Source organism: Periophthalmus magnuspinnatus, chromosome 6, assembly GCF_009829125.3.
Source record: "Periophthalmus magnuspinnatus isolate fPerMag1 chromosome 6, fPerMag1.2.pri, whole genome shotgun sequence".
NCBI classification, from domain to species: Eukaryota; Metazoa; Chordata; class Actinopteri; order Gobiiformes; family Gobiidae; genus Periophthalmus; species Periophthalmus magnuspinnatus.
The window spans coordinates 17,140,191-17,167,388 of NC_047131.1; the positions used below are offsets into that span (position 1 = coordinate 17,140,191).

The 27,198-nt window shown below is 38.3% G+C and overlaps 2 protein-coding genes across 2 annotated transcripts in view; one reads left to right on the plus strand and one right to left on the minus strand.

Moving 5' to 3' along the window:
- Positions 1-294: 294 nt before the first annotated feature.
- afg3l1 (AFG3-like AAA ATPase 1) lies at positions 295-8,149 on the plus strand. Its single transcript, XM_033967690.2, has 15 exons — positions 295-547; positions 1,564-1,648; positions 1,716-1,819; positions 1,898-2,047; positions 2,154-2,225; positions 2,527-2,651; positions 2,755-3,025; positions 3,726-3,863; positions 3,996-4,149; positions 4,329-4,562; positions 4,855-4,965; positions 5,270-5,385; positions 5,823-6,023; positions 6,230-6,424; positions 6,890-8,149. The coding sequence occupies exons 1-15, from the start codon at positions 416-418 to the stop codon at positions 7,112-7,114; spliced, it is 2,313 nt and encodes a 770-aa protein (XP_033823581.1). The 5' UTR covers positions 295-415; the 3' UTR covers positions 7,115-8,149.
- A 344-nt stretch (positions 8,150-8,493) lies between these two features.
- LOC117371833 (voltage-dependent calcium channel subunit alpha-2/delta-4-like) overlaps positions 8,494-27,198 on the minus strand; it is a 55,943-nt gene continuing 37,238 nt past the window's right edge. The window contains exons 27-39 of the mRNA XM_055222673.1: positions 21,902-21,963; positions 20,242-20,256; positions 20,115-20,159; positions 19,964-20,026; positions 12,496-12,566; positions 12,038-12,113; positions 11,911-11,963; positions 11,772-11,827; positions 11,161-11,181; positions 10,966-11,083; positions 10,158-10,278; positions 9,678-9,755; positions 8,494-8,979 (exon numbers count right to left, since the gene is read on the minus strand). Coding sequence (XP_055078648.1) covers positions 8,878-8,979; positions 9,678-9,755; positions 10,158-10,278; positions 10,966-11,083; positions 11,161-11,181; positions 11,772-11,827; positions 11,911-11,963; positions 12,038-12,113; positions 12,496-12,566; positions 19,964-20,026; positions 20,115-20,159; positions 20,242-20,256; positions 21,902-21,963 — 881 coding nt within the window. The 3' untranslated portion in view covers positions 8,494-8,877. The remainder of the gene's footprint in view (positions 8,980-9,677; positions 9,756-10,157; positions 10,279-10,965; positions 11,084-11,160; positions 11,182-11,771; positions 11,828-11,910; positions 11,964-12,037; positions 12,114-12,495; positions 12,567-19,963; positions 20,027-20,114; positions 20,160-20,241; positions 20,257-21,901; positions 21,964-27,198) is intronic.

Consider the following 27,198-nt stretch of genomic DNA (forward strand, 5'->3'; position numbering starts at 1 on the left):
CATGAGTTCAATGAATAAAACTAAAAACGAAAAAAAGCTAACAAAAAAGTTGGATGCAAAAGGACCCATTGACAGCTTGTACTATGCCTGTTTGTAATAAATGTATGTAATCGCAATTAATAAAGTTTTTTTTTGCATAAAAGTAAAATAATGTTTCTTATTTTGGGTAAATGATCACGATTTACTACTATTTTTTCTTCAATTCATAATATATTTTAAACGTGCATTATTTTTATTATTTTAAAACAGGCATTTGCACGGACAGCCTCTTGTTTTACATCACTCTCCCGTTGACATTTCACATGCTGCAGCTCCTGTTCAATAACACTGCACACTGTTACGAGATGAGACGTGGGAGAACGACTTAAAAGCACGAGTATTTCTGAAGAGAGCTTTGGTAGGAGGCTGTGGGAGGATGTCGCCGCTGCTGAGGCTTCTCTCGGCGGTCGCTCTGCCCTTCCACAGAGTAGGAGTAGCCCGGGGATTCCACTGTGCCGCAGCCGCGAGACTACTCTCCTCTGTCGGATTCAGGAGTAGCGTTGCCCGGGTACGTAAGGCGGAGGTCACCGAGCGGTAATGAGGATCTAAGTGTGAATATGGTGACACTGGATTTACAGCATTGATGTAAAGAGGAATATTACTCTGAATGTCGTTGATTTTATCTTAAACTAGAGGGGTTATTTATATTTGCTCGTCAGATAAAACATGTTGCCAAATCCTATTATGAAAATCAACTGTATCAAGGTCGAGATACCCAAAACAGAGCAACTTTGTTCACAGGACTCTTAAATGTACAACACCACAGTCCTATTTTGTCCTTGATTCGGCTGAAAATTATGTAAACATAAATATTACCCGCTCTGTAAATGTATGAGGACAGTCGCGGCTATCTGTGCTAGGCTAAAGCTATTTAGCAAAACTTGGCATTGAGAGGTTGTATGAGATTACGACGTTTTGTTTTGGTTCCTTACCAGATGTATTTTGATAATTGTCAAATCAGTTGATTTGACAAATTTTGACACAAGTCTGATGCTGTAACTATAACCATTAAAAAAATGTTAGGTTATGTCATCATGCAGCTTGTCAGTCATCCCTTTTCTCCTTAGTCACGTAAAGTTAGCAGTTTTCTAGAGACCATTACACTATAATGAATGATAAAATAGAATAAATCTCTGCTCTGTTATATTATGTTATGGGATGTTAGTATTTTACCTAGAATATTTCACAGCGAAATATCAGCATTTGTTCAAATACCTTAGGGCTGGGAAATATGACTAAAAGATAAAATCTTGGTTTATTTTTTATTTATTTTATTATTATTATTATTATTTGCACACACTGGATGATTACGATTTTAATCAGAAAGTCAAATGTTTCATAATAGTACTCAGTTTTCAAAATCTGGATTATTAAAAACATGAATTAATCAAATTAATTTGGTTAATTGCCCATCCCTAAAATACCTTAAAAACATGCATTCGGACTGTGAGTAGGCTCGCCTCTTCACAGATGAGACCTGTGACCTTATCCCTTGTTTGTCTCAAAACTTGTCTTCTTTTCCAGAACTTGTGTCTGAATCGTGCTGACTTCCTGTCCCGCCACAGACTTCCTTTTGCACAGAGAAGACTATACTCCACAGACCCCAAAGGTAAATGTTATTAATTATCAATATGCAATCACTGTATTCTGTTATTGATCATGTTGTCTTATTTCAGATGGGAAGCCAAGTGGGGCCCCAGGAGGAGGAGCAGGAGGATCAGGTGGAGGTCGAGGAAAGAAAGGGGGAGGAGGGAAGGACTGGTGGAGCCGAATGCAAAAGGTTTAATCCCTAATTTTAAAGTATTAATCCACTTACTTAAATACACCCACTAAATATCTATAATTGAACTGTGTGCAGGGTGACTTTCCGTGGGATGAGAAGGACTTCCGTTACATGGCCATCACTGTGGCTGGGGTCAGTTCTGCTCTGCTCTATTTCTACTTCAGAGACAGCGGCCGAGAGATCAGCTGGAAGGACTTTGTACATCGCTATCTGGGCAGAGGACTGGTGAGTGCAAAACTATACAAAAACATATTCAAATGAAAACATATTATTATATTCTTGACACTTGATACATTGTTGTATGTAGTTATTTAACCATACTTTTTTGTAGGTGGAGCGATTAGAAGTTGTAAATAAACAATATGTCAGGGTAATTTTGATACCAGGAGCTGACACTGACACGGTAAGAATTCTTTTTTAATTTTATTTCATTATTTAATTAATTATTTGAACAACAACTACTACTACTACTACTACTACTACTACTACTACTACTACTACAGTGTTTCCTACCAGTTAACTTGAGACTATGGTGACACAGGCATTTTATGTTATTGAATACACATTTTGTAGGAAATATTTCTCTTATTGCCTATAGTATTTGAAAAAATAATCAATTAAAGATTAAATAAAGTGAATTCTATTTATGATGAATCAGATCTGTGGTATATATTTATATAAAAGTGACAACTCTTTTTTTTCAGAATTATGTATGGTTCAACATTGGGAGTGTGGATACGTTTGAGAGGAACCTGGAGGCAGCTCATTCTGGACTGGGCTTAGAACCATCACACCGGCCTGCTGTGGTCTATAGCACAGAGAGCGATGGGTCAGTTCAGCTTAGACATTCAAGTTAACAACCGGAACTAACTTAACATTAAAAATAAATATGGAAACACAACTTTTAATTTTTGTGTCTTGTTTTCTGACAGGTCATTTCTAATAAGCATGGTCCCCACGCTGTTGCTGATTGGCTTCCTGCTCTTCACTCTACGGCGAGGACCAATGGGGGGAGGCCCTGGTGTTGGGAGGGGTGGACCTTTCAGCATGAGTGAGTCTACAGCTAAAATGTTGAAGGATAACATAGATGTGAAGTTCAAAGATGTGGCTGGGTGTGAGGAGGCCAAGCTGGAGATCCTGGAGTTTGTCAACTTCCTGAAGAACCCACAGCAGTACCAGGACCTGGGAGCCAAGATCCCCAAGGTACACTAATATGGCCTGTCATAACTCTTCTTATAGAAGCCTCTCTGAGCGTCATGAAAAGAGCGATATAACATGTGTTATTATTTTTATGAACCAATATGTATGAATAATACGCTTTTAGCCATTGTCATCATAATGTATTGTCTAATAGTGTTGTCACAATGCTAAAATTTCAATTTGAATACTAAGGAAAGGCTTTACAGTATATCAGATTCATTACCAAAATGTCAGTGCTTAAAATGTATATATAATGTAATTTTTCACACAAAATAATATTGTAATAATGCTACCATTTGGTCTTATAATCATATAATCAGATCATTCTAAAACTATTTGGGAAAGGTCAAATTATGTTTTATCTGTGTAATTTCTTTTAGTATTGATACTTGCCCAATAGTAGCATTTCAATTAAATTTTATTTATACAGCACATTTAAAATACAACTTAAGTTGCACAAAGTGCTTCACGTAAACAACAACAAACAAAAACAGATATAGTAGAGTATAATAATAGCATATGGCTATACATTTTTATTTATTTATTTATTTATTTATTTTACATCTCTACAGTCTAAAACTAATTTTAATAACCAAACTGCAACAAAGACTTGCATATTTTTTAAGTGGGCACTTTTGAGTGTCCGTTTGTGTATTTATATTGTCATGTCATAATAATGATTTGTTAATGATTACTATACCAGGGTGCAGTGCTGTCTGGTCCTCCTGGGACTGGAAAGACTCTCTTGGCCAAAGCCACTGCCGGAGAGGCCAATGTCCCTTTTATCACCGTCAACGGATCTGAGTTTCTGGAGATGTTTGTGGGAGTGGGACCAGCCAGGGTGAGTAATGGGAATGAGATGGAATCTATGGTTATGTTAAAAACATAATTTGTATAGATGCATCTTGTATAGGAACATGTGTCAGATAATATGGTGCCGGTAATAATGTTTGACTTCCCTATTGCTGTTGAGGTGAGAGACATGTTTGCAATGGCCAGGAAGAATGCTCCCTGTATCCTGTTCATTGATGAGATTGACGCTGTTGGGAGGAAGAGAGGAGGAGGAAACTTTGGAGGTCAGAGTGAACAAGAGAACACTCTGAACCAGCTACTCGTGGAGATGGATGGTATGTGAAAGTCTTCTTACTTGTTCAAATCGGTTTATTTTAACTGAGCATGTTTGCATTCTAGAAAAGCTCCAATAAGCTCTAGATTAAGGCAACTAACCTGCCCTCCAGCTCATTTTTAAACTAGAGAGTTTAAAATTATGTCACGCAAGATTTTGGTTCTCAACCTTTTCGTCCAGGCTTCAACACAGCTACAAACGTGGTGGTCCTGGCTGGCACTAACCGCCCGGACATTCTGGATCCGGCTCTGATGAGGCCGGGACGCTTCGACAGGCAGATCTTCATTGGACCTCCAGACATCAAGGGAAGAGCGTCCATTTTCAAAGTCCACCTGCGGCCAATCAAACTGGACCCCAGTCTTGACAAGGACGCCCTCGCCAGGAAGATGGCTGCAGCTACGCCAGGCTTCACAGGTGTGTTAGTGATTTTGTGTCAATGAAAAATAGCTATAATTTTAAGTATGGATGAAGTATATTTTTGCAATCCATCAGAAATGTGCTGAAATGTGTCTTGGGGTTCAAGAAAAAAGAAAAAAAATTAAGACTTTGAAAAGTGCAGAAATATTTGCATAATTTCTGTTATTTCCTATATTTTTCATTTATTTAAACTTTTTAATGCTTCCTTTTTAAAATGTTCAGTATTATTTTGTAAACAATATGTATACTTTATCTTTTTTAATGTGCTAATTACATTCTCTGTCGTTAGGAGCCGATATCGCTAATGTCTGTAATGAGGCTGCACTGATAGCTGCCAGACATCTGAACCCAGCGGTCAATGGCAAACACTTTGAACAAGCCATTGACCGAGTTATAGGAGGTGAGTAGTCCCGTTTTCGAGCAATGGGCAGTAAAAGCATGAGTATCTGCCCATTGACCCATAGATCAGCTTTTCAATCCCCTTTCCAAGTGTCGTATTATGTTTTTTGTTCTTGAGCAAGACACTTCAACCCAACTTGCCTCCAATGTCTTAATACAATGGTGATAGGATAGATTTTTTTCATCAGTGGTAGAAACACACTGTATATTTGTTACTGTTTACCTTTTTAAAACCATATACCTTACATTTTTAGATAGTGATAACTGTAAATAATAATAAAATATTGTTCATTTTGCATCTCTAGGTCTAGAAAAGAAAACTCAGGTGCTGCAGCCCACAGAGAAGAAGACTGTGGCGTATCATGAGGCGGGCCATGCCATTGTGGGCTGGTTTTTAGAGCACGCTGACCCTCTGCTCAAGGTAAGGCTTTAGATCAGTAAACTGTTTCGTATATTTTATAACATTGCTGTGTGATAAAATTAATTAATCAGTATTAAGGTTGTCAAAAATATTGATGCCCAGATACTAATCCAAACTAAAACTATTATCTAAACAGAGCAAATTTGGACCTTTCCTGAACAATATGAACAATCTTTATATATTAGACCACATGATAATTTCTCCAGAAACAGCCATTCAATTATCATAATTATCATGTGGAAGAATGTCCCTGTGCAATATAATTACATGAAACTGAAAAAAATAATAAATGTATGTAGATTTTGTCAAGTTTGACTAGAACAAAACAAGACGACTTAAAGTTAAATTAAAATGGTCAACTGAGACTAGCATGAGGTAATAATCATCATGAACATCTGCAGTTGGTAACAATGGTTCCCCTCTCTCTCTCTCTGCAGGTGTCGATCATCCCGCGGGGTAAAGGCCTAGGCTACGCTCAGTACTTGCCCCGGGAGCAGTACCTGTACAGTAAGGAGCAGCTGTTTGACCGCATGTGTATGATGCTGGGGGGGCGTGTGGCAGAGCAGGTTTTCTTTGAGAGAGTCACCACAGGAGCTCAGGATGACCTCAAAAAGGTCACACAGTCTGCATATGCACAGGTAAGTACGACTTTTAAAGACGCTGTGATTATGCACTGGTAAATACTGCTTTTAAATGAATACATTTACTAACTTTTCTCTGTACATGTCCAAATCAGAATAATATCTACATACCAGATACATAGATGTGTTTTATATTTAAAGGAAACTTGCTAATGATGAGCCAGGGCTTTAACTTTTGTCCCTTCTCTGCTGTTGATCCACAGATAGTGCAGTTTGGGATGAGTGAGAAGGTGGGCCAGTTGTCTTTTGATCTTCCTCGTCAGGGTGAGATGGTCCTGGAGAAGCCTTACAGCGAGGCCACAGCCGAGCTGATCGACCAGGAGGTACGGGAGCTGGTGGACCGCGCCTACCAGCGCACGCTCCAGCTCATCCAGGACAAGAAGGACATGGTGGAGATGGTGAGGACTATACTAACTCTTGTACTCATGGTTCTAAATGTTTTTAATTGAAGACATGAATCTAAATCACATGTGTAGAATGATCTTGTGATATTTTTTCCCTATGTGTTACATTTGGCTCGGAAAAAAATAAATGGTTAAGTGCTGGTTGATTACATTTTGAGATGCTGTAGTTCTAAGAAGCAGTGCTAGAATGATGAGAAGATATAATTAATGAAACATTGTGAAGCCATCATGTCAAAATCTTGTCTTGTTCAGCCCTATTGGACCAAATCTTGTGTCTCGTCCCCGTCCCTATATGTACATAAGAAAGTATATGCATTCAAAATTATGAAAGAAGTTTAAATAATATAGTATATCTGTAGGCTGTTGTTTGCAAGTTGGATTTTGTCACTCTTAACTAAAAAAACAAAACATTTAATTAACATCCTGGATTTAGTTTTGATTTTAGTTTTGTTTTGTCAGGTTGGGAAGCGTCTTTTGGAGAAGGAGGTGCTGGACAAAGCGGACATGGTAGAACTGTTGGGTCCACGTCCCTTTGAGGAGAAGTCCACTTATGAGGAGTTTGTTGAAGGGACTGGTAGCTTTGAGGAGGACACAACATTACCTGAGGGTCTAAGGGACTGGAACCAGGAGAGAGGAGCCACAGAGGAGAGCGAGGAGAGCAGCCAAAAACAACAGGCTGTATAACGTGGACAAACACATATCACTCAAGTATACAGTACTCTGCCCAGAGCCTGGGGATGTCAGGAAGTACTCTGCTTATTGTGTGTTAAGGCTATGCTTTTCAATTTCATGTGTCATTTATCATGTTGTATCATATGCAACCATTTTGAAAGATAGGCTTTATTTATATATACACAATACCACAGATTGAGATTGGAAACCTTAATAGCCACTGCATTATAGAATTATTCTGAGGGTATTATTTGAAAATTTAATTATGCATTTTAAAGGTGCACTCACGTGCTGGTCTCCATGGAGATGTCATTGCTTTAACCGGACCGTTCCACATTAAGACTTTAAACTTTTCTAGTTCCATAGAGAATCGACTGACACCACCAGGCCAAGCCCCCTCACAGTAAGAATGGATTTCTTTTAAACCGTCACAATCGCCATACTATGGATAACATCTATATGGAGACAAGCAATTGGCATAACTGCCATTAGAAAAGTTACATAGTGCACCTTTTTAAAAAAAGCACATCTTCTTGATTATCGGTGTATCAGTTAATCTATATCGGCTCATATTTCTTAGCCCACAGTGCAGTATTAAAATGCATAATGTTACAAATATATAAACCAGGTAGCCAAATCAACAATAAAACATTTTGATACAAACTTCTATACGATTTTGTCCTGATGTCAGCCAGGCTCTCCACCCCAATACTTCACCTGAGGTGCACAAATGCCTTAAACAAATCAACCAACAGCAATGTCCTGTTTTAAATTTCTCACAATGATGTTGTGAATGAACTGAATTCCTTTATTTTTTTTGTATTTATTTTATATAAAGTAAATATTTGAATCATGCAGTCCACGTGACTGCAGAAGTATTTTTACAAAGTGGATTTTAGTGGCGTTTTATCGCGGCTACAGTTTCCCATGTGATTCGTCCACACTGGTTTGGAGCTCCATTTTATGTTGTCCGTTTCTGTGATGAAGAAGCTGCTAAACATCACCACAGTTTTGACTGATATAAAATGTTACTTGAGCCCTAAATGTAAGAATAATTTAATAAAAGCTCTTATAAAACTCTACTTCTTAAAAACTACCTTTTGTTTGGACACAATCTGTACAATAATAACACATTGAATGTAACAGTATTTATTTTGGGACACTTTCTCACCACTTAAACAAAACACCATCTGGAGGATTCTGACCAAAGCTTAAGCACACCCACATCGCTAAAATCTCACTTAAAGAGAACAACCCTTTATTTGTTTTACCATATTATTATAGGAATAATTCTTTAGCTATTTTTAAATATTTAGTATAATATAATATAATATGGTGGAATTGTTAAGGATTTTTTAAATAAATGTACTTGAATATACTGTACCATTCGAACACGCAAAGTCATTTTTACTCCTGCTTGATAAAATTCAAATTATCTTCACAATGCCACATCTTTTTTTCAAAATAATGTAAAACTCTATATATGTACAAGTATCAAAAACTACAAAGATGCTACATTCTCGGTGTAATAATGGCAACGTTTCTCCTCGAGCTGCACTGGTTTCATGTGTCCAGAAGAGGGCACTGTATCTCCCTTCACTGTCCATAAGTCCTCCTGCAGAGCTGACACAGCACAGGTCAGTCTGATAAACTAGAAGTAATAGCCCTTTTTCTCTTGAGGCAAGGCTTTCACAGTCAACAGTCCTTTGGCTACAGTCTGAAAATCACAGCTCCTCCTCCATCTTAAGACAGGTCTGCAGACAGTTTGTCCTGGTTTACGTCCAGTGATGTCGGGCTAGTGAGACGAGCAGAGATGCACTGAAGAGGGACAGAGACAGAGAGATGGCGTTTGCACCTCCACAGTCTTTAGCATTTTCCTGAAAAATAAAAAAATAAAAAATTGAGGATAATGTTTGTGTTATTCTCACAAATCAATAATTAGGATTAGACAGATACTTTTTGATCCCAATGGAAATTCAAGATTCACTTATAATCAAATCCATTCTGAAATGCACACTATTACAAAAACGTCTTCACATTTTCTCCCAGATCACACACAAATCTGTGTTTGGGTGATGTTTAATAATAATAACAACTCACCAGATTTGTATAGCACCTTTCAAGACACTCTTTTTATTGGTGATGGTAAACTACTATTTTAGCCACAACTGCCATGGGAGAGACTGATGGAAGGGAGGCTGCCAATCTGCGCCATCAGCCTGTCTGACTACCACTAACACTCCTGCACACACCACATTCATAATAGTGTCAACTGTCTTCCCTAAGGACACAACAGTAGCACTAGAGCCACTGCTGCCCCACTGTGACACCTGATATTCCCAGCAGTCTGCCGTCCTACTACAAAACCAGACCCAACCCTGCTTATCTTCCAAGATCAGATGAGATGGCCTTCGTTTATTACATTTGTCAATTTTAATCAATAAATTCATATATAACTTAAACATATTTGAGAAGCTATAACCTTTTTCCTTCCTAGAGTTTTGAATAAGTAAATGCATGTATGTAAGATAAAGACTACATATTATAATTCCAAATGTATTGTTTGTACACAGACCTTTGGGTGGTAGGCGTGGCAGGACTCAGGTCTCCGTCGTACTTTCTGTGACTTCATCCTGTTACATTTGAGTGTGGCGTTATGTTCACTGGTGTTAAGGGAAAAAGGACACCTCAGACTGGAGCTGGTACATCTAATTTCTCATTACTAATACTGTAATTAACAATAATGATGATATTTTGCTGCTACAATCTCAAACTATTGCAGTATATCAAGCTGCACTCCCTTATGCTTAATACATTAAATACTTTAGAGTACATAAAAAAATGATAGCACTGTTGGGACTTTTTGAGATATTATATAGTAAGCCTTCCCACAATTTGAAAGTAATCTTAAATAAAGTGGTCAATACTGTGATCTGAATATTACATCCCTAATGAATCAATGCTGCCCCCCTGTGGACTGTTTTACCCATTGCAATTGATAGATGACGTTTAATATAATGTCATGGTTGCGTGTATCCATCATCTGCAGGTAAAGGATATATTTGATCTCTTTGGGCTGCAGCAGAATGGGTCCGTACTGACGAGAGCAGTCACAGTCGGCCTGAGTCACCACCAGCACCAGATTACTGTCCGGGACCTGCTGCACCACAAACATCCTGCAGGGAGAAACCACATACAAGAGGTCTTTAGCATTACAGCATTGTTACTTACCATAGCGATATTATTGTTATATTTATATCACTATTTTATGTTATATTTTATTTAAATACATTTTCATTTAAAGGCCAATGTGTCAAATTTACAACATAAGCCTAACATGAACCAAAATGAGGCTGAAATATGAATATGTTAAATACAATATGTATATGTGCACTATGCAAGGGAGTATGCCGCCTGTTTATTTCCATGGAGATCTTAGTACTTTGTCTGAAATGTTCCACAATATGGCCTTAAACTCTATAACTCTATCTGCATTGAGGAAAGCAGTAGACCCTACCAGGTTTAGTGTTACAATTACTGGGACAAAAAACACCACGGTTTAAAAATGATTCAGAATTATTGACATCATAACCAGTCCTTGATTTTCTTTCAGTTTTGTTATCCAATATGTTAAGAGTATGTGACTAGTTTTATAAAATCTAACTTTCTGAATGATAAAATAAAGTTAATGTGACATTAACAGACAAATGAACAATGACTTTTATGAAGATTTAAATTTTTCAACCTAATTATTCATCAACCTAATAATCTTGACATCGCTACTGTACAGTTTGTTGTATTCTAAACATTGAGTAGCTGATATTTAGGTAATAATTAGACTAGTTGAAGGTAGTTGTCCGTACTTCTGGCAGCGTCCACACTTGATGAGGCTGTTGGCTTCCTTCACGCTGGGTTCGTTCATGAACCCAGGATACCCGGTCTCACATGGGATATACGCCTCCACCTTCTTCTGTTTATGAGCTACACACGAATACACACACGTTATTCATACCACAGTACTACAGTTTAGCCTAGCTCCTACTCAGGTCTGTACTCACTGGTGTGATAGCCCGCCTTGGCTAATAGTAGCATGATGAGATGAAGACACCAAGACCCAAGCATGGACACAATCATGAACATGATGATGATGATGATGAAGATGAAGAGGTCATATGAAGAGGACAGGACACAGGACATAGTGTGACAGGAAGAACAACGTAATGCAACACCAATGACTTGACAATGGGATTCAACAATGGAGCTCAACAGCTCCGCCCACTTTGAAGCCTCTTATGGTTCCGGGAGTAAATTTGCCATTCATTTTTCCCATATACTTTTTAGAAAATTCAAATATTAAGAGTTTAAAAACACAATGGGTGTTAACCAGCTATTCATTTATTGATTGGTCCCAAGCAAACGTTTAATTATTTTATTTAATAGACTATGAAGTCTATGAAAAAAATGTATGAGAAATTTACTTCTAAAAGCAAGCAGTGGATGGTCACTGTTGAGCTCAGTAAAAATGGCAAATACAGAAATGGTAGTACAGAACGTGGTTTAGTATTTAGTTTAGTGTTATCTTGAGTAATGAGATGGTGGTTCAACAGGTTGTTATAGTTTAATCCCGAGTCCTGTTAACTTTATTATTGTTATTCTAAGAAAGTCCTACCTTCCACAAAATAATCAGAGTGCCACAGTCCACAGAAGTTAAAGTCCAGAAGAAACCTGTGGACAAGAAACAGACATGAATCATATCTCTGTCATTTATTGTGATTTTTTATTTATAAATAGTACATTTTCATACTTACATCAGTGCATGGGAGAAGAACCATCTCATCAATGCAACAATGCCATAAAAAGGCTTTAAAAACAATGACAAGTTAATACAGTTAAACCAGTGAATATTTAATGTTTCTGTCCTCTCATAGCACTTACACTCAGAAGAGGCCGAGCGCTGCTGTGGTGATGGTGGATGTTTTTACACATGGCTTGGTAATCATACAAGGAAATCCTACCAGAAACACAAGAGTATTGTCCATTACATAATTTCATTCATTTTACTATCTCTAGATTACGCCATAAGGTACAGTAAGGTAACTACTGCTGAGTGTCTGGACGCTCAGACTTGCTATATTAGACCTGCTAAGACTTATCAGACACTAACAGAAATGATCAGGTTTAATAATTGTGAACAATTTTATCCCATTTACTAGATGTAATGATGTCATATTCCCAGATGGGGGCAAGAGCCAGTTTTCCATACTGATTACACTGTACTTTTTGTTGAAATATCCAAAAAGTACAATGTAATCAATAAGTAAAATTATCTTTTGCCCACAATAGCCAATGGGACAAACTTAAATAAGATCAAATAATATAAGAAAATGTCCTACTTCTTGTACATGCCCATCTTGAGCAGGGAAGCCATGACAGAGCCGTCCACTTCACCAAAGAAACGGCCGACCTGAAACAGTACACAGAGGGTACAGTTAAGTTTCACATTCAGATGACATGAGTGAGCTGAGTAATACAGTTTTGGAGAAATATTATTTTGAATTTAAAAATACTATTTCATAATAAATAAAAAATCATTAACTCGTATGGATCGTTCAATTAAATTTCAATATTTTTTTTATTTGTGTTTACAGAAAAAAAAAATCTAATATTAAAAATGGCTTGCTAGGTCATGCAATGTATCTAGTGAAGGAGCATGGACAGGACATTGTCAGTGCTACAAAGATATATAGTATAGTGTAAAAATAGTGTAAAAAGTAAAGACACACAAGAAAGGCGTAGGTTTATTAAATATCTTGTTCTGAATGTTACCAGGATATTTAAGAGGAGATGTCTTCCTCATTAAATGTATCATCTCAAAACTATTGTCTGATGTGCTCTGTACACTGTTTCCAGACCCTCCTGCATTTGAACAAAAAGTAGGAGGCACTGGAGAGCGTGAATATGCAGGATAAGGAGAACATGCATATTTGATGATTTAACCAGGGAAAAAGTATTCAAATGTTTATCGAGTATAATATGGCCATCACTTATTTCCTTGTATCCAGCCTATGGTCCAGACATTTGTTGTAAATTATTTCATTTAATAACGTGAGGAGCTTGTGAATTATTCAAACGACTGGCCTTTGAAAGTGAACACAGCGGTGAGCGATCTGTGCGTGCCTTCGGGAAGTCTTACGTTCAATTATTCCTCTGCAATTTATTTAAGCTCTGAGGGAGATTTGTCTTTGGGAAGGCTCCGCTCGGCCCGACACAGACTGCATTATGCACGAGTTATAAGAAGAGCTGGACAGCAGATGGAGAGGAACAGAGGAGCAGGTTTTGTGCAGTGGTGGAGTAAGAAAACCACACGAATGGAGAAATGCGGTGGTGCAAAGTCCTTAACACTGATTTAGAGGCGTGTAATGTGTCTGCTCTGGGCTCTGGTCTCAGCACCACTGGTCTGAATTATTCAAAGCATTCAGTCTCCACAGCTCCACAGTGCTGGGTTTACAATGGGGTCTGTGAGGGCTTCTCCCTGTAGCCTCGGTGTTAAACAGACCAGTGCATTTAGAGTAGAAGTCTATGGGATTTTCTGCACCTGATGGAAAAAGGAGCAGAGGTGAACAATAACAGAACAGCTTTGAACGATTTCTGAATGTAAAGTTGTAGTTGAAACAATGCAAAGAAGTAAGGTTTAAATGATTATGCTTTTGTTCTGGTATTAAGTTTTAAAATATAATATATATTTTGTGTTTAGTTCAGAGATGACATCTTTGTTGTTCTTGTAAATATGTGTTGTTGTTAACGTAACTGCTTTTGCATGTGACACTTGGTTGCTATGCCAACAAGTGGATGTGAAGTTTCTATTCATGAGTTATTGGTTTGTTTTTGGAGACTGGCTCTAAGGGTTGAGACTGCTGTTGTTTTTCCTCTGTTTTGGCGTGGGTTACAGCCTACAGTAGCCCTTATCAGAAAATAAACAACCAAAAGAAATCGCTCATGTTTCCTTACACCAAAACACCAAAAACTGCAGAACAGAGACGGGAATTTCACCATAGCGAGCAGCAGATTTTTATTACTGTGTGAATTTTTTTTTAACTCTTTGTGGACCTGAAGTTAGAATTTTGTACTGTATACCTTTGCCACTCAACCGATTGCTTCTCAACGATTCATATAAATTCATAGCGTTCCGTATTTTAGCTAACAAATGTTTTCTTAATGTGCCTATATTACACAAAATTTACTCTTGTGGGTTATAAGACATATTATAATATTGTTACATATCTGGAGTTGTTTTCACATGTTTCATTCACACATGTTTGAGTAACTCTTTGTTGTTAGTCTGTCTCAAGGTCGAGCTCAAAACACTCAAACATCATCACCAAGCTGTACATTTCACATTAACAGATACCTTTTACCTTTAGTTCAGTAGAGATTGGAAAGTCCAGGGCTGAAATCATCCAAATGATTCTAGTGAAGGTGTAGAACTCAGCCTAAATATGCAGTTTGTATGTTTAATATGTGTGAATGAAACACAACTCCAGGTATGTATCTGATGAGAAAATAACATTATAACATAGATCAGAAAACAGCGTAATATGGGCCCTTTAACCACTAACCATATACCAGCCAGATGAAAGAAGTGACTTGCCCAAGAACACAACAACAGTATGGTTAAAGTGGGATTTGATCACCAACATCCCATTTAATAGTATGGTGAATAATAGTAGTAGTATAAATAATTTGATTTTTCTCTGCTGATTATAAAAGTTGACACCAGTGAAATTTGACCATGTGTTCATTGCCAGAAGGAGCGAGCAAAAACAGGAAGGAGGAAAAGTGCCAAAACTCTGCAGCATCCTCTGGGAGCAATTGAACACGTCTCTACCACCATCTCATTACAACTGCATCAGGACATTAAGGCTGCATGCTAACAAGTGCGAGGGGAGAAACCAAGATTTAACTCCTGGCATAAAACACAGATACACAAGGGACCTTCTAATAAGTTACATAGTATTAAAAAGACATTCATATAAAAGTAGCATTGTACATGATATTGATTGATTAAGACAGACAAGGTTACCCATTTCATTAGGGTTAAGTTGGTGGTTTGATCCCAGCTCCAACCAGTAATGTTGCTGTGTCTTTGGACAAGATAATAAAATTCTGTGGTATCATTTCTGGGTCTTGAATACTGACGCAATATCCCATCCAGCTCTATGTCGAGGACTAAAACTTTTCTTTTCTACCAGCTTCTGCTCAAATATGTTATGTCATGGCTCATTTTAAAATCCAGAACCTACGAAATAAAGGCTTGAGCTTGTTTATGTAGAAAACTGCAGCTATTAAGGCGATAAACACCATTTTATTGACAAGCCCTGGTATTGGTCGGTATGAGGAAAGTCTAAAACTCAATATCAGAACTGAAAAAGTTGAGGGATCCAATATAAAGTTGGTCGAGCTGTCTGTTGGTCAAGCTAGAGGGCAGCTGGCAACAGTTTTAGTTCATTTTTAGTCAATTTTTCCACGTGATTGAGTAAAATATATTTTGTCCCAGCACAGAAACAGTAAAAGCAGCTCTTGAGGTCAAAATGAGACAGCTCTGTACTGCCTCTATGAAAATATAAAGCATTTCATCAGCCACATACCAGGAAATGCGCTGTTACATGCTAGTTTTTTTTTTTTTTTTAGCTTTACAGTGACGCAAAACTACACTCTGGTCTCTGAAAGTTGTAAAAAGTGATTATGAACTCATTGCAGTGAATAATTAGGATACTTGGAATGTGTGAGGAAAAACTTTGGACTGTTGCAAGCTGTTTATAATGAACAAATTTAGTTTTTCCACATTTTTAACTGAAAAGACACAGTATTCACATAACACACATACAGTATTCGTATATTTGTGAAGTAAAGTACATATTCTAGTTACATTTTCTATTTTGGAGGTGTAGGTACATTGGATTATATAGTTCTCCAAGCCACAGTGAAGAGATTACAGACCGCACTTGAAGCCTACTGACCCAGGAGCGCAAAAATAGCTCCATACACATAGGTCACTGTCAAGGTAACATGTAAAATGAATCACTATTGATTTATGGTCATGCAAGCCAGCTGTATTAATAGCTTTACCACCACGACCCAAATGCAACAGGAACATTCATAATTCATGTGTCCTTTATCTTTATTAACGTCATAAATATTTTGTCAACTTGTGTATATGGTCATCACTGTGGATAGGCAATTGTAATATCGTTTTATATGTCCTATTAAATCATACAATTCCAGTTTAAAAAAAGTACTAGTTAACCACATGTTCTTTGATTACATTGACTGGTATCCCTTGTTAACCCATTTACTTAAACCTGCAGCATCTTGATTTCTTTTTCATTAAATATTTACACTGCCCTCAAATGCCAAACGGACGCAGCCACATTGCCTCTTTGTTTACAGGAACCAAGGAGCATTCTGGGAAGCTTCCTTATGCTTCCTGAAAAATCGACAGCTCAGCAAAAACACGGAGGATGCAGTTTATCATAATATCTGCTTAGTAAGGCCGGACGGAACGCAGCAGACATACAAATAATAAAAAATGAGCAAATAGATGTAATGCAGTTTCTCTTCATTTGGGTTTGTCATGTTATAGCAAATTGATAGTCCGCATACACTCTACACATTATTAACCCTCCTATTAAGAATTACCAATAACTGAACACATACATATCTTTGGACCATAGGAAAAGCAACATTTGTAGATTTTATGCAGGTAGCAGATAATACTTAACACAGCTATTCAAAATTTTTAATTCCACAAAAAAACAACAACAACAAAGATCCACTATGAAAAGGCTGTGTTATTCCCATGTAATTAAACAAAATGTGCCTTGCCCCAGTATAAATATATTGTATAAGCAGCTCTTGAGGTCAAAATAAGACCGCTGTGTGCTGTCTGCAAGTAATTAAAGCGTTTTGTTGTCCGGTAACCAGGTGGTGCGCTGTTAGCATGCTAGTTGTTCTTAGCAGTACTCCGCTCTGGCCTCTAAAAATTGTGAAAAGCGCTTATAAACTCATTGTGTTGAGTAATTAGGATGAGAATGCATAAGGTAAGTGAAGAATAACTTTAAACCCCTACAAACAATTTGAAATTAACTTTTTTTTCCATATTCATCCATCCATCCATCCATCCATTTTCTTCCGCTTATCCGGGGCCGGGTCGCGGGGGCAGCAGTCTAAGCAGGGACTCCCAGACTTCCCTCACCCCGGACACGTCCTCCAGCTCCTCCGGTGGGACCCCCAAGGCGTTCCCAGGCCAGCCGAGAGACATAGTCCCTCCAGCGTGACCTGGGTCTTCCCCGGGGCCTCCTCCCGGTGGGACATGCCCAGAACACCTCCCTAGGGAGGCGTCCAGGAGGCATCCTGAGCAGATGCCCGAGCCACCTCAACTGGTTCCTCTCAACGTGTAGGAGCAGCGGCTCTACTCCGAGCTCCTCACCCTATCCCTAAGGGTGTGCCCGGCCACCCTAAGGAGGAAACCCATTTCGGCCGCTTGTATCCGCGACCTTGTCCTTTCGGTCATTACCCAGAGCTCATGACCATAGGTGAGGGTAGGAACGTAGATTGACCGGTAAATCGAGAGCTTTGCCTTTGGGCTCAGCTCCTTCTTTACCACAACAGACCGATACAGCGACCGCATCACTGCAGACGCTGCACCGATCCGCCTGTCAATCTCACGCTCCATCCTTCCCTCACTCGTGAACAAGATCCAGAGATACTTGAACTCCTCCTTTCCATATTCTTCACAGTAAAAATCTGATACAGTGTCTTCAAAGAAAATATGTTGTGAGCTTCTGGGTTGAGGTAAAAAATATTCCAAACACATGGAAAAACAAATGTAGAATGATTTAACGAGCTTTTAAAGAATGACTGATTTGTTTACTGGGGGGAGACTGTGCATACTAATGAATATAACTAATATGTGCCTTCAATCTGTTGTCCTGCGTTTGGAAATATTCATACACAAGTGTACAAAGACACCAGAGGAAAGGTGGGTGAGGTGTCTTGTCCAATGACACAAGGAATGTTAATGACATGCTGCGACAAAGTATTAATATGTTTACCTCTTTGTTGAAAACTACAAAACAGGGCAGGAAAAGATCTCGCCAGGCAAATTTATGCACACATGAGAAAAATAATCGTGAGTTTTTTTCCCTATTTGGATTGGACAAAAAAGGGTTAAGTGCCGATGAGTGTATCTTTTGAGAAGCCATAGTTCCAAAAAGTAACAACAAAATGATTAAATGAAGTAAATACAAATTCTGAAGCCAACTTTGGGAACTAAATCACACCTTTACATATTAGAGATTATGTAAAAATCTCGTTTTGTCTCGTTCTTGTGGACCCGATCTCATGCCTCATCTTGCTTTGTGGAAATCGTGTCTTGCCTCACTCTTACTACAGACCTATGTAACGTATCCTAAAGCCCACATTGGCAGTGGTATATAATGGTATAGGGCAGGAGCATTGGGGCCTAATCCGCAGTGATATGGCTCTTAACAGACTGAGTTAATCCCGGGCTAACAAGCAGCTGTCAGATGGACAACAGCTTTGGAGAGTGCCTTTTGCCTTTGCTGCAAACACAAACACTGCCCCTGGACCGACATCAACCCAGTGTGAACAAGGGAATTTGGGCTGATAAATTTGATTCTCTGACAATTGATTTAAAAGGTAGTGTTTATTACAGATGGGCGATACATCGGTTCCTGTATCAGTATTAGCCGATATCTGTATCTCAGTGCGTCAGTTTGGCCTTTTGAAGAGAGAGTGTTATATGGCTGTGTGTAACAAATCATTTCATGTTCCTATTTGTGATCTTTATTTATTTCAATTTAAGATACATTTCTGGGCCTGGCTATTGTCAAAGCCAAATATCGGTATCGACCACAGCAGCACACCAAATATCGGTTATCAGTATCAGCTAAAAAAATCCTTATTGGCCCATCCCTTACTGTTCATCTAGTGGCAAGATATTATGACTGCGGGGACATAATGCTGTTTATAAATGAACACAAGTATAATTAATGAAAAGTTATTATGCAATATTCATATCTGTGGCCAATAGTCTTTTTTTTCTGTAGCAGAGCCTTACAGCCTCTCCGTATTCTCACAGCCCCACCCCTGTACAGAAGGGGTCGGCATGGAGCAGCTGCGTGTGTGACCCGTTCTCTCACTGCAGACTGATTAAACGTGCTTAAATGGGGCAGTTGTGCACAGATGTTGTTTGTGAGCGCAGTTGTGATCCGCAGGGTGAAGATTTAGAGTCACCTTTTCGACTGATACTCTCCAAAACTGATGAGGCCAACAGCACAATTTAATTTAATTTTAACACGTACCCAAATAACCTGAGACCCTAAATGAACCTTTTAATTGGGTTTATAATTGTGAATCTTTAAATTACAACAGTTTTATTACGTTGTTTTTACGAATATAATTTATCTATACGGCAACAAAAAGGCAATGTCAAGTTTTTAGGTTAAATATGTCACTTTTTGGAGGGAAGGTCTGTCCGCCACCTACTTCACTGCTCCACGGAGATGCTGTTGCTATGCCTGGAATGTTCCACAGTATGTCATTAAACCTAACATCTCACTGCAAAACAGATGTAGTTATAGGTTTGATCTGTGGAGAGGAGACCTCGTGGTCATTGTTGTAATGCATGTTAGGTTTTTCTGACCAATAAAACGCCTCTACATTAATACATGCAAGACAGTTAAGGTAAATGCCATACTGTGGAACTTTTCAGCCAGAGCAATAACAAGCAGGTAATTGAGAACCCACTCAAGTTGCACAGTGCACCTTCAAACAACCTACCTCGTCTCTCTCTTTGGAAAGTACGATGAAGCCATTATTGTCAACCAAGTAACAGTTGAGATCCTAAAAAACAGACAAACAATCATGAAGCATTTCAGTGTAAAGTTTGCTTAAATAAATGCAAAAAAGTATAGTTAGCAGTAGTACTTACAGCACTCTCACAGCTAAGAGGACACACACCTTCGATGTTGGAACACTGAAAATGAAAGAGCATCATCATAAAAAGATGTTAAAAGAATACCTGTAAAAGTAATGTGCATGAAGGGTTTTATACTTACATCTGTATCAGGGTCCTGCAAAATACAAACAAAAATCAATATACGTAATAGATTTAGCACATAGACATTCTTGTATAAGACAAGGAAACAAGGAGCATTCTGGGTTAACCATATAGTTAACATCAAAAGTGATATTGTTTTTCCTTTTCGTAAGTGGAGTTCTAACACTGACATGACCATAGAATTTTAATCTTGTGGAAAAACAAACAGGAACAACTGTTGTCATGTCAATTGAAGCCAATATATGAATAAGGCAAATATGTTGAGCCAATCCCTAACAAAAAATGAAAGCATTAAATCGTCCATAGAGCTATACATAGAGCCCCCGCCCTCCATTGATTAAATTCTAATTGTGTACTTTTCCTCTAATGACAGTAAATACATTCTACTCTCAACTCAACACTAATCTTCATTTATTGTTTCATGCAGCTGCAGACAGCCAGCCCCTCTCCTCCGTGTACAGTTCTTCAGAAACAGTAGCTCTCCCTGCTTCCTGAATGGAGGCGACTTTTCATTGAGTGTAAATGTGTCGGAGCAGTCAGCAGTCTGTCAGACCCCATTACAAGCCCTTATCTACCCCCTCGACCTCCACGGGCCCGTCCTGCTTCAGCGCACCGTGGCTGGGACAAGGTCAAACGCACATGGACTAGATAATATCCCCGCTATAAACTATCAGTGCAAAAATACAGATAAACTGAGCTCTTTTGAAAATCTGCCCTAAGCCCTTTAACTTTATGAAAGACTATTTTATGCAATTTTCACTTTTAATCTCCAAGTGTAAAATCGGAGAGTTAATGCGTTTAATTAATGGCTTCTGTTCCCAGCTGATCATAAAGAAGTTTGCAAAGAAGCACAAGGTCATCCTGGTACAAGTGCTGCAGAAGAGAATGTATTCAATTACTACTTTTCAATATAAACATAAAGGATTTGAAAGACTAACAAACAGCCTTGCTCTATTGATGTCAGAGTAATAAGAAAAAGAGTAAGGGGAATAAGGGGAAGAGTAGCAGTAAGTGAAAGGGAAAGACTGCTGTTATGGTTGATACAATAAATACATGGATGTAAATGTTACGGATTCATAAAGGAAATTACAAGGTATACAAGCAAAAGAAAAAAAAGTAAAATATAAAAGAGCCTCAAACTAAATAGTCATTTCAACAAGTGTTTCAAGTGTCATTTCAACATGAACACTACCACTATATGACATCGCAAGGTGGAACAAATTATTTTGAGCTTTGGAGATGTCACACTAATAAAACAGGCTTACTCAAACATGTGTGAATGAAAGAAAACACAACATTGTGTATGTTTTTGAGGATACAGTGGCATTATAACATGGCGTAAAGCTCACAAAAATCCATTTAGTGTAACATATGAGCTTTAAGGTTAGGTTAAGATGAAGTAAATTTTTTACACAACCCATATATATCGAACAAGCTCATTTATTTTTCCAACTTTTACTAAAACTTTCTCCAGCAATCCCAAATAACACTATAAATATAAAATCGTAAAATGGAAAAAGTTGGATTAAAGTGTTATCGTTGTGCATAATCCTAACAATAAACCTGATTTACACGAGCATTTCAGACATTCTCAGTGTGTTTGGGAGAAATATTCCAAATGGCCCAACATGTGTGTGCGTGTGTGGTGCTGCGGTCACCTGCTTGGCGATGGCCCAGAACCTCTTTTCCAGCAAATCCAAGGTCATCTGCACCCCGATGGCTAAAAATAGATAAACACACACAGAGACAGAGTACTGAGACAGATACAGGACAAGATGGACGCCACAGATGTTACAGTCTATGTGTGTGTGTGGAGGAAATCAATGCAGTCAACATTTTAAGCACAAAAGTAGTTTCCAAGATGTCTAAATGCAGCCTCCGTCACATGCTTGAAATTTACTGATATATTTATTTTGTGAGTAGACAATATTTGACAAAAACTGTAGAAATGATATAACAAGGAGAGTCATAAAGCCTGACTTCATCTCATAAATTCACCTTGCAAAGTCCACGTTGTAGTAGCTGTAGCTGTAGAGATTTAGGTCAAGTTCATACTGTTCTCAAAAATGGCCCATTTAGATGAGATGTTTTTGATGATAAAATAAAAATGTGCTTAGATTTTTCTGCAGAGTTACTAGAAAGTATGAGAAATTGAGATGTATTCATTTATTCATTCAATAATACAGTATATTTTTCAAAAGTTGGAGGAAGTTGGGCAGAAGCAACAAAGTCATGTAAAGTCCACTCTCGAAAGCTTCCAAGTTGATCAATCCACAAAGGTCTTGTGATAAATACAACATGCTAACAACTTTGCTGCTGTGACTACAACCCCAAATATAACCAACAATATTTTGCATCAGTGTAGAGTTCAGAAACTACTGCAGATACTTAAAGGTTCTATATTACACAAAATAGATTCCTGTGAGCTATAAGCCATGTTATAATGTTGTTACCTCATCAAAAACATACCTGGAGCTGTGTTTTGTTTCATTCACACATGTTTTAGTAACCTTATATTATTAGTCTGTACATCTCCAAAGCTCAAAATGCTCCGTTTCTCCTTGTGATGTCACGAAGCAGTAGTTTTCAAGTTAACAGCTACCCATTATCTTTAGTTCAGTAGAGATTGGCAATTCTAGTGCTGAAATTATCCAAATTATTCTAGTGAAGGTGAATATAGTTTAAAAATGCAGTGGAGCACTTTTTGTTTTACCACATAACATCATAAGGTAGAACAGAGTATTTTCCGTTTTAGAGAAGAATTCAGCTTAAATATGCAAGATTTGTGTGTTAAACATGTGTGAATGAAACAAAACACAACTCCAGAAATGTTTTTGATGAGAAACCAACATTATAACATGGATAAAAAAAAAGTGTAATATAAGCCCTTTAAAGGTGCACTATGGAACTTTTCTTGTGAACATTCCAGCCACCACATGTTCGTCTGTTTTTACTTAGTCTGAGATGTTCCACTGTATGGTATGAAACTTACAGATAATAATGCATTAGTCTTATATACTGCTTTTCCAAACATCCAAGCAGCATTCATTCACTCCGTACACGGTGGTGGTAAACTACTACTATTGTAGCCACAGCTGTCCTGCGGCAGACTGATGGAAGCAAGGTCGATCTGCACCACCAACATTCTCTCTCACCAAGTTATAGGTCATATCTCTGGAGAGGCGAGCCTTTAATGCCATACTGTGGAACCTTTCCGGCAAAGAAGTGATATAATCAAAAAAGTTACACAGTGCACATTTAAGTTTGCCGTTTTAGTTGCATCTTCCAAGTATGTGCAATTTCAGAAGATGTTTCCCAGCCGCTCAAGAGCAAAGTGTAATATTGTTTAAAGCTCACCAGGGCGTCTCATGTCTTTTCAGCAGTAATGAGACAGCACTATATCCCTGTTTGACTGTGGTTTACAGGGCAGGCACTGTAGCACTCGTAGACATACAGTAATATCTGCAGTTGTGTAATGAAGACTATCCTTCACAGTGCAGTGGCCACTATATCACAGAATAGTGACAGATAGGGGCCCGCACGGCTTTCCCCGGAGGAACGCTCTTATTGCAAAAACATAAGCAGAAAAAGCCCGGTTTCTGTTATTGAGATTGTCTATACACTGGCCTTTTTCTACTTGCAGATTCTCCCATGCATGAAAAGATGAACAATAGGCAGGACGATTAGACTACCTCCCCATAGGGCTGTGCAAGTAATTGAATTTTAATCAGGATCTCAATAATTGCTCCAAACAACAAAATGGTGTAATAAAAAAAGAACAATGAATACATTTTCTCAAATGATATGGGCAATCCTTGTCCTCTCAAAACCTGGGGGAATTACAACCACGTCTCTCTGTCATACAATGCTATAGTTGAGAAGCATTTTGTTCATGATAATGTAAAAATGGTCATGCATTGGACACTAAAATTTATTGAGGTAACTTACTGGCTGATTGCTAAGGCTACATATGTTTTAATTACTCATAGTTTAAACCATAACATAGATTTAGCATTTAAGCTCCCTGTGTAGTATCTTTCCCATTTTGAGTCCACTGTCTTAACACTGAACTTCACAAGTGATTTGCTGTTTTCTTTTTCTTGGGCCTGTAGGGCATTAGGTATGTCAATTATGGGTGAAATATTCCAATAAAACTTATGTTATAAATTTTGGCAAAGTCATTATGCTGCTATAGTCTGCGCCTGGAGTTCCTACTTTATTTTAAATCCGATAATTCCTTTCTCTCAGAGTCATAAAAGTCTTTTGAACGTCTCTGAAAGAATGAGGTGAGACTATAGCAATAACTGTCCAGTATCTGTCCGAGCGCAGGGTGACCTCAGGGTGCACTAAAGCAGTTACGGCGATTTCACTCTCTCCTGTCAAATAGCCTCGGTGCAGAGTCAGTGGTCTGCACTTTTCTTTCCTTTCCTGCTGTTTCAATTCATTTTTCACTTTTGTGTTGTTTTTTTTGTCCCTTTTGCCGTCAGCCGTGTCCTTATCGCGCCCTTCAGAGCTGCAGCTGCACCGCTTCTGCTGCAGTCTGCAACCACAAAGGCCAAATACAATACAAACAAAAGCTCACCTAGATTTATTCAACTATATGTCAAAATATGTAGCAGAGCAAAAACAAAAGATATTGTCAGTCAGTTTTTGATCAGGGAAGTTATTCATGGGAAATGCTTTTCTGTTGTGTCTCCAGAGTTTACTTTGCTCCCCCTGGAGGCTGGATATGATGCCCGCGGACTGTACAGGCTCTTGGCACCACGGACTGTACAGGCCCAATGACAGTGGGGACTGTACAGATGATTAGTCGATTAATCGAAGAAAAAAAAATAAATCATTAGATTAAGCGATAAGAAAATAACCAGTAATTGCAGCCCTAGATTGTATTTTACTGCTCAATATGCTTGAATTGCTCCTCAAATGAGTGATATATGGATTGATTTCTGAAAATGTGAACTGACTAGGCACAATATTTCATTGTGAATGGTCTGACTTAATGGATAGAATATAGTTCTTTATTAAAAAAAAAAAAGTTTGATTTGGCGGTTCAAATCCTGCTCCCAACAGTGCATATTCTTGTGTCCTTGAGCAAGACATGGCATAGATTGGGAGACCTGGCTCGCACAGGCCTGTTGTACCTACAGTAGTAACTTACTATAAAGTATGGAATCAGTGAATACTAACCACAGTGCTTTGAGAGGCCTGTCGAGCCTATTCATTACTATTAATAGTAGGATAGGTGCCTAAATGTGTGATACACACAAACTGCCATAAAACCAAATGGAAAAGAACAAAGGAGCATTAAGTTGCTGCTCTGTGAACATGCCAACACTGTGCCCCAACCTGACCCACATATTCTTAGTGGTAGAAGTAACTGGAGCACCCAAAGGAAACCTCCACCATTATGCAACATGCAAACTCCACAAAGAAAGGCCCTCTTAGACACAGGACTCAAACCCAGGACTTTCTTGCTGTGAGTTCACCCATAGTATCACTATTCGACCATGTTGTTGAATGTTCAATATATCATATATTCACATACATGTACCAGTCTTAAGTTGAAACCCCCTCCCTGCACTGGGTTAGTGGATGGCCTGGTCTACTGAGCCACTTCTTATTTGTGTCTTCTGACCACTATTTACAGGCCTTGCCCTGAATGCAGAGTTGAACACATTTAGCTTCAGTCTTGACTGAGGCATGTAGGGCACGACACCATCCAAAACCATCCAAATCCAAAACCTGAACTCCCGAGAACATGCATAACATCCAATAAAAATTTTATTTAAAAAGTAGTTGCAAACCAGCCACAAAACAGGTTCACAACAATAATACTTCATTACTTACTCATTTTGCTACTGTTTGTTTTAACTATTGCTAAAATGCTGCAAAGGCTTTGGAAAAAATAAAAGATATGCCCAAAGCTTGCTGATCTTATTCAGATAATACAAACTATATCTTTAACCTCTTCCCTCACATAACATCTGTAGTCAGTAGTATTTAATATAATGAAACATGATGTGCTTTAACATGTAAAACTTATATGTAAGTAAGTAAATAGGCCTTAAAAATGGACAGCCTCATGTGAAAGCTCTGAATCCAGAACTCAATCACTGTCCTAAAGATGGAGGATGCACTCACGCTGATTAATGACTCGCTGTTCAGAATCACTTTTGGGTATATTTTTTGCAAACTGGTTTAGTCATATAATCTGGCAACCCATGTGACGCGCTCATTCGGCTTTTGATTGGATAAACAGCTGGAGAACCAAATCGAGAAAACACGAACAAATTCAGACACGTAAACTGCTTTTGTAACTAAGAGTAAAGCAACACTACAATTGTTAGCAGTAAGATCAGTATTAGACGAGACTTTTATTTGAGAACACATGTAGGTTGTATTTATGAAAAATTAAACATAAGTCCTACATACTATTAGCGATATTTTGATATGATTTCGGGTCAGAGTGAGCGACTGATAGACGGATTAACCAATCAGAGACTCATGGTTTATCTCAAGTAAAATAAGTTATATATTGCTCTGAATTTTTGAGAGGAGACATCCTCTGCATTCGACAAACACGTGATACAAATTAGTGACTGTGGTTGGACCATCTAAAGTTAGGACAGAGGATTTTCACCCTCTATTGTCCAGTTCCAGACCCTTCTGGATTCGACCAGAATGTAGAAAGTACTGTCAAGTCAGGCAAGTAAAGTTGTGCTAAAGTTCACATTTGACTTTCCCTTCTGTAAAAAAGAATTACATTTATCTTCTCATATATAATATCATTTGCTATAATTTCTAGATGCTTTTGTAGATGCTTTTGTCCACCCTTATACCTTCCCTTTAAAACTCTCCTGTGCATGCCCAATACAGTAATAACTGTACGCAGAATCGCCTCTGTCTCTTTCTCTCCTTTACACAGCCTAAGCCTGCAGCTGCACCGCGCTGTGCT

Bases quoted from the DNA above. Each gene is read 5' to 3' on its own strand.
- afg3l1 (XM_033967690.2), top strand. From the start codon at position 416: ATGTCGCCGCTGCTGAGGCTTCTCTCGGCGGTCGCTCTGCCCTTCCAC. The intron at 1,649-1,715 runs GTAAATGTTATT...GTCTTATTTCAG, and splicing joins ATACTCCACAGACCCCAAAG to ATGGGAAGCCAAGTGGGGCC. The intron at 4,966-5,269 runs GTGAGTAGTCCC...TTGCATCTCTAG, and splicing joins CATTGACCGAGTTATAGGAG to GTCTAGAAAAGAAAACTCAG.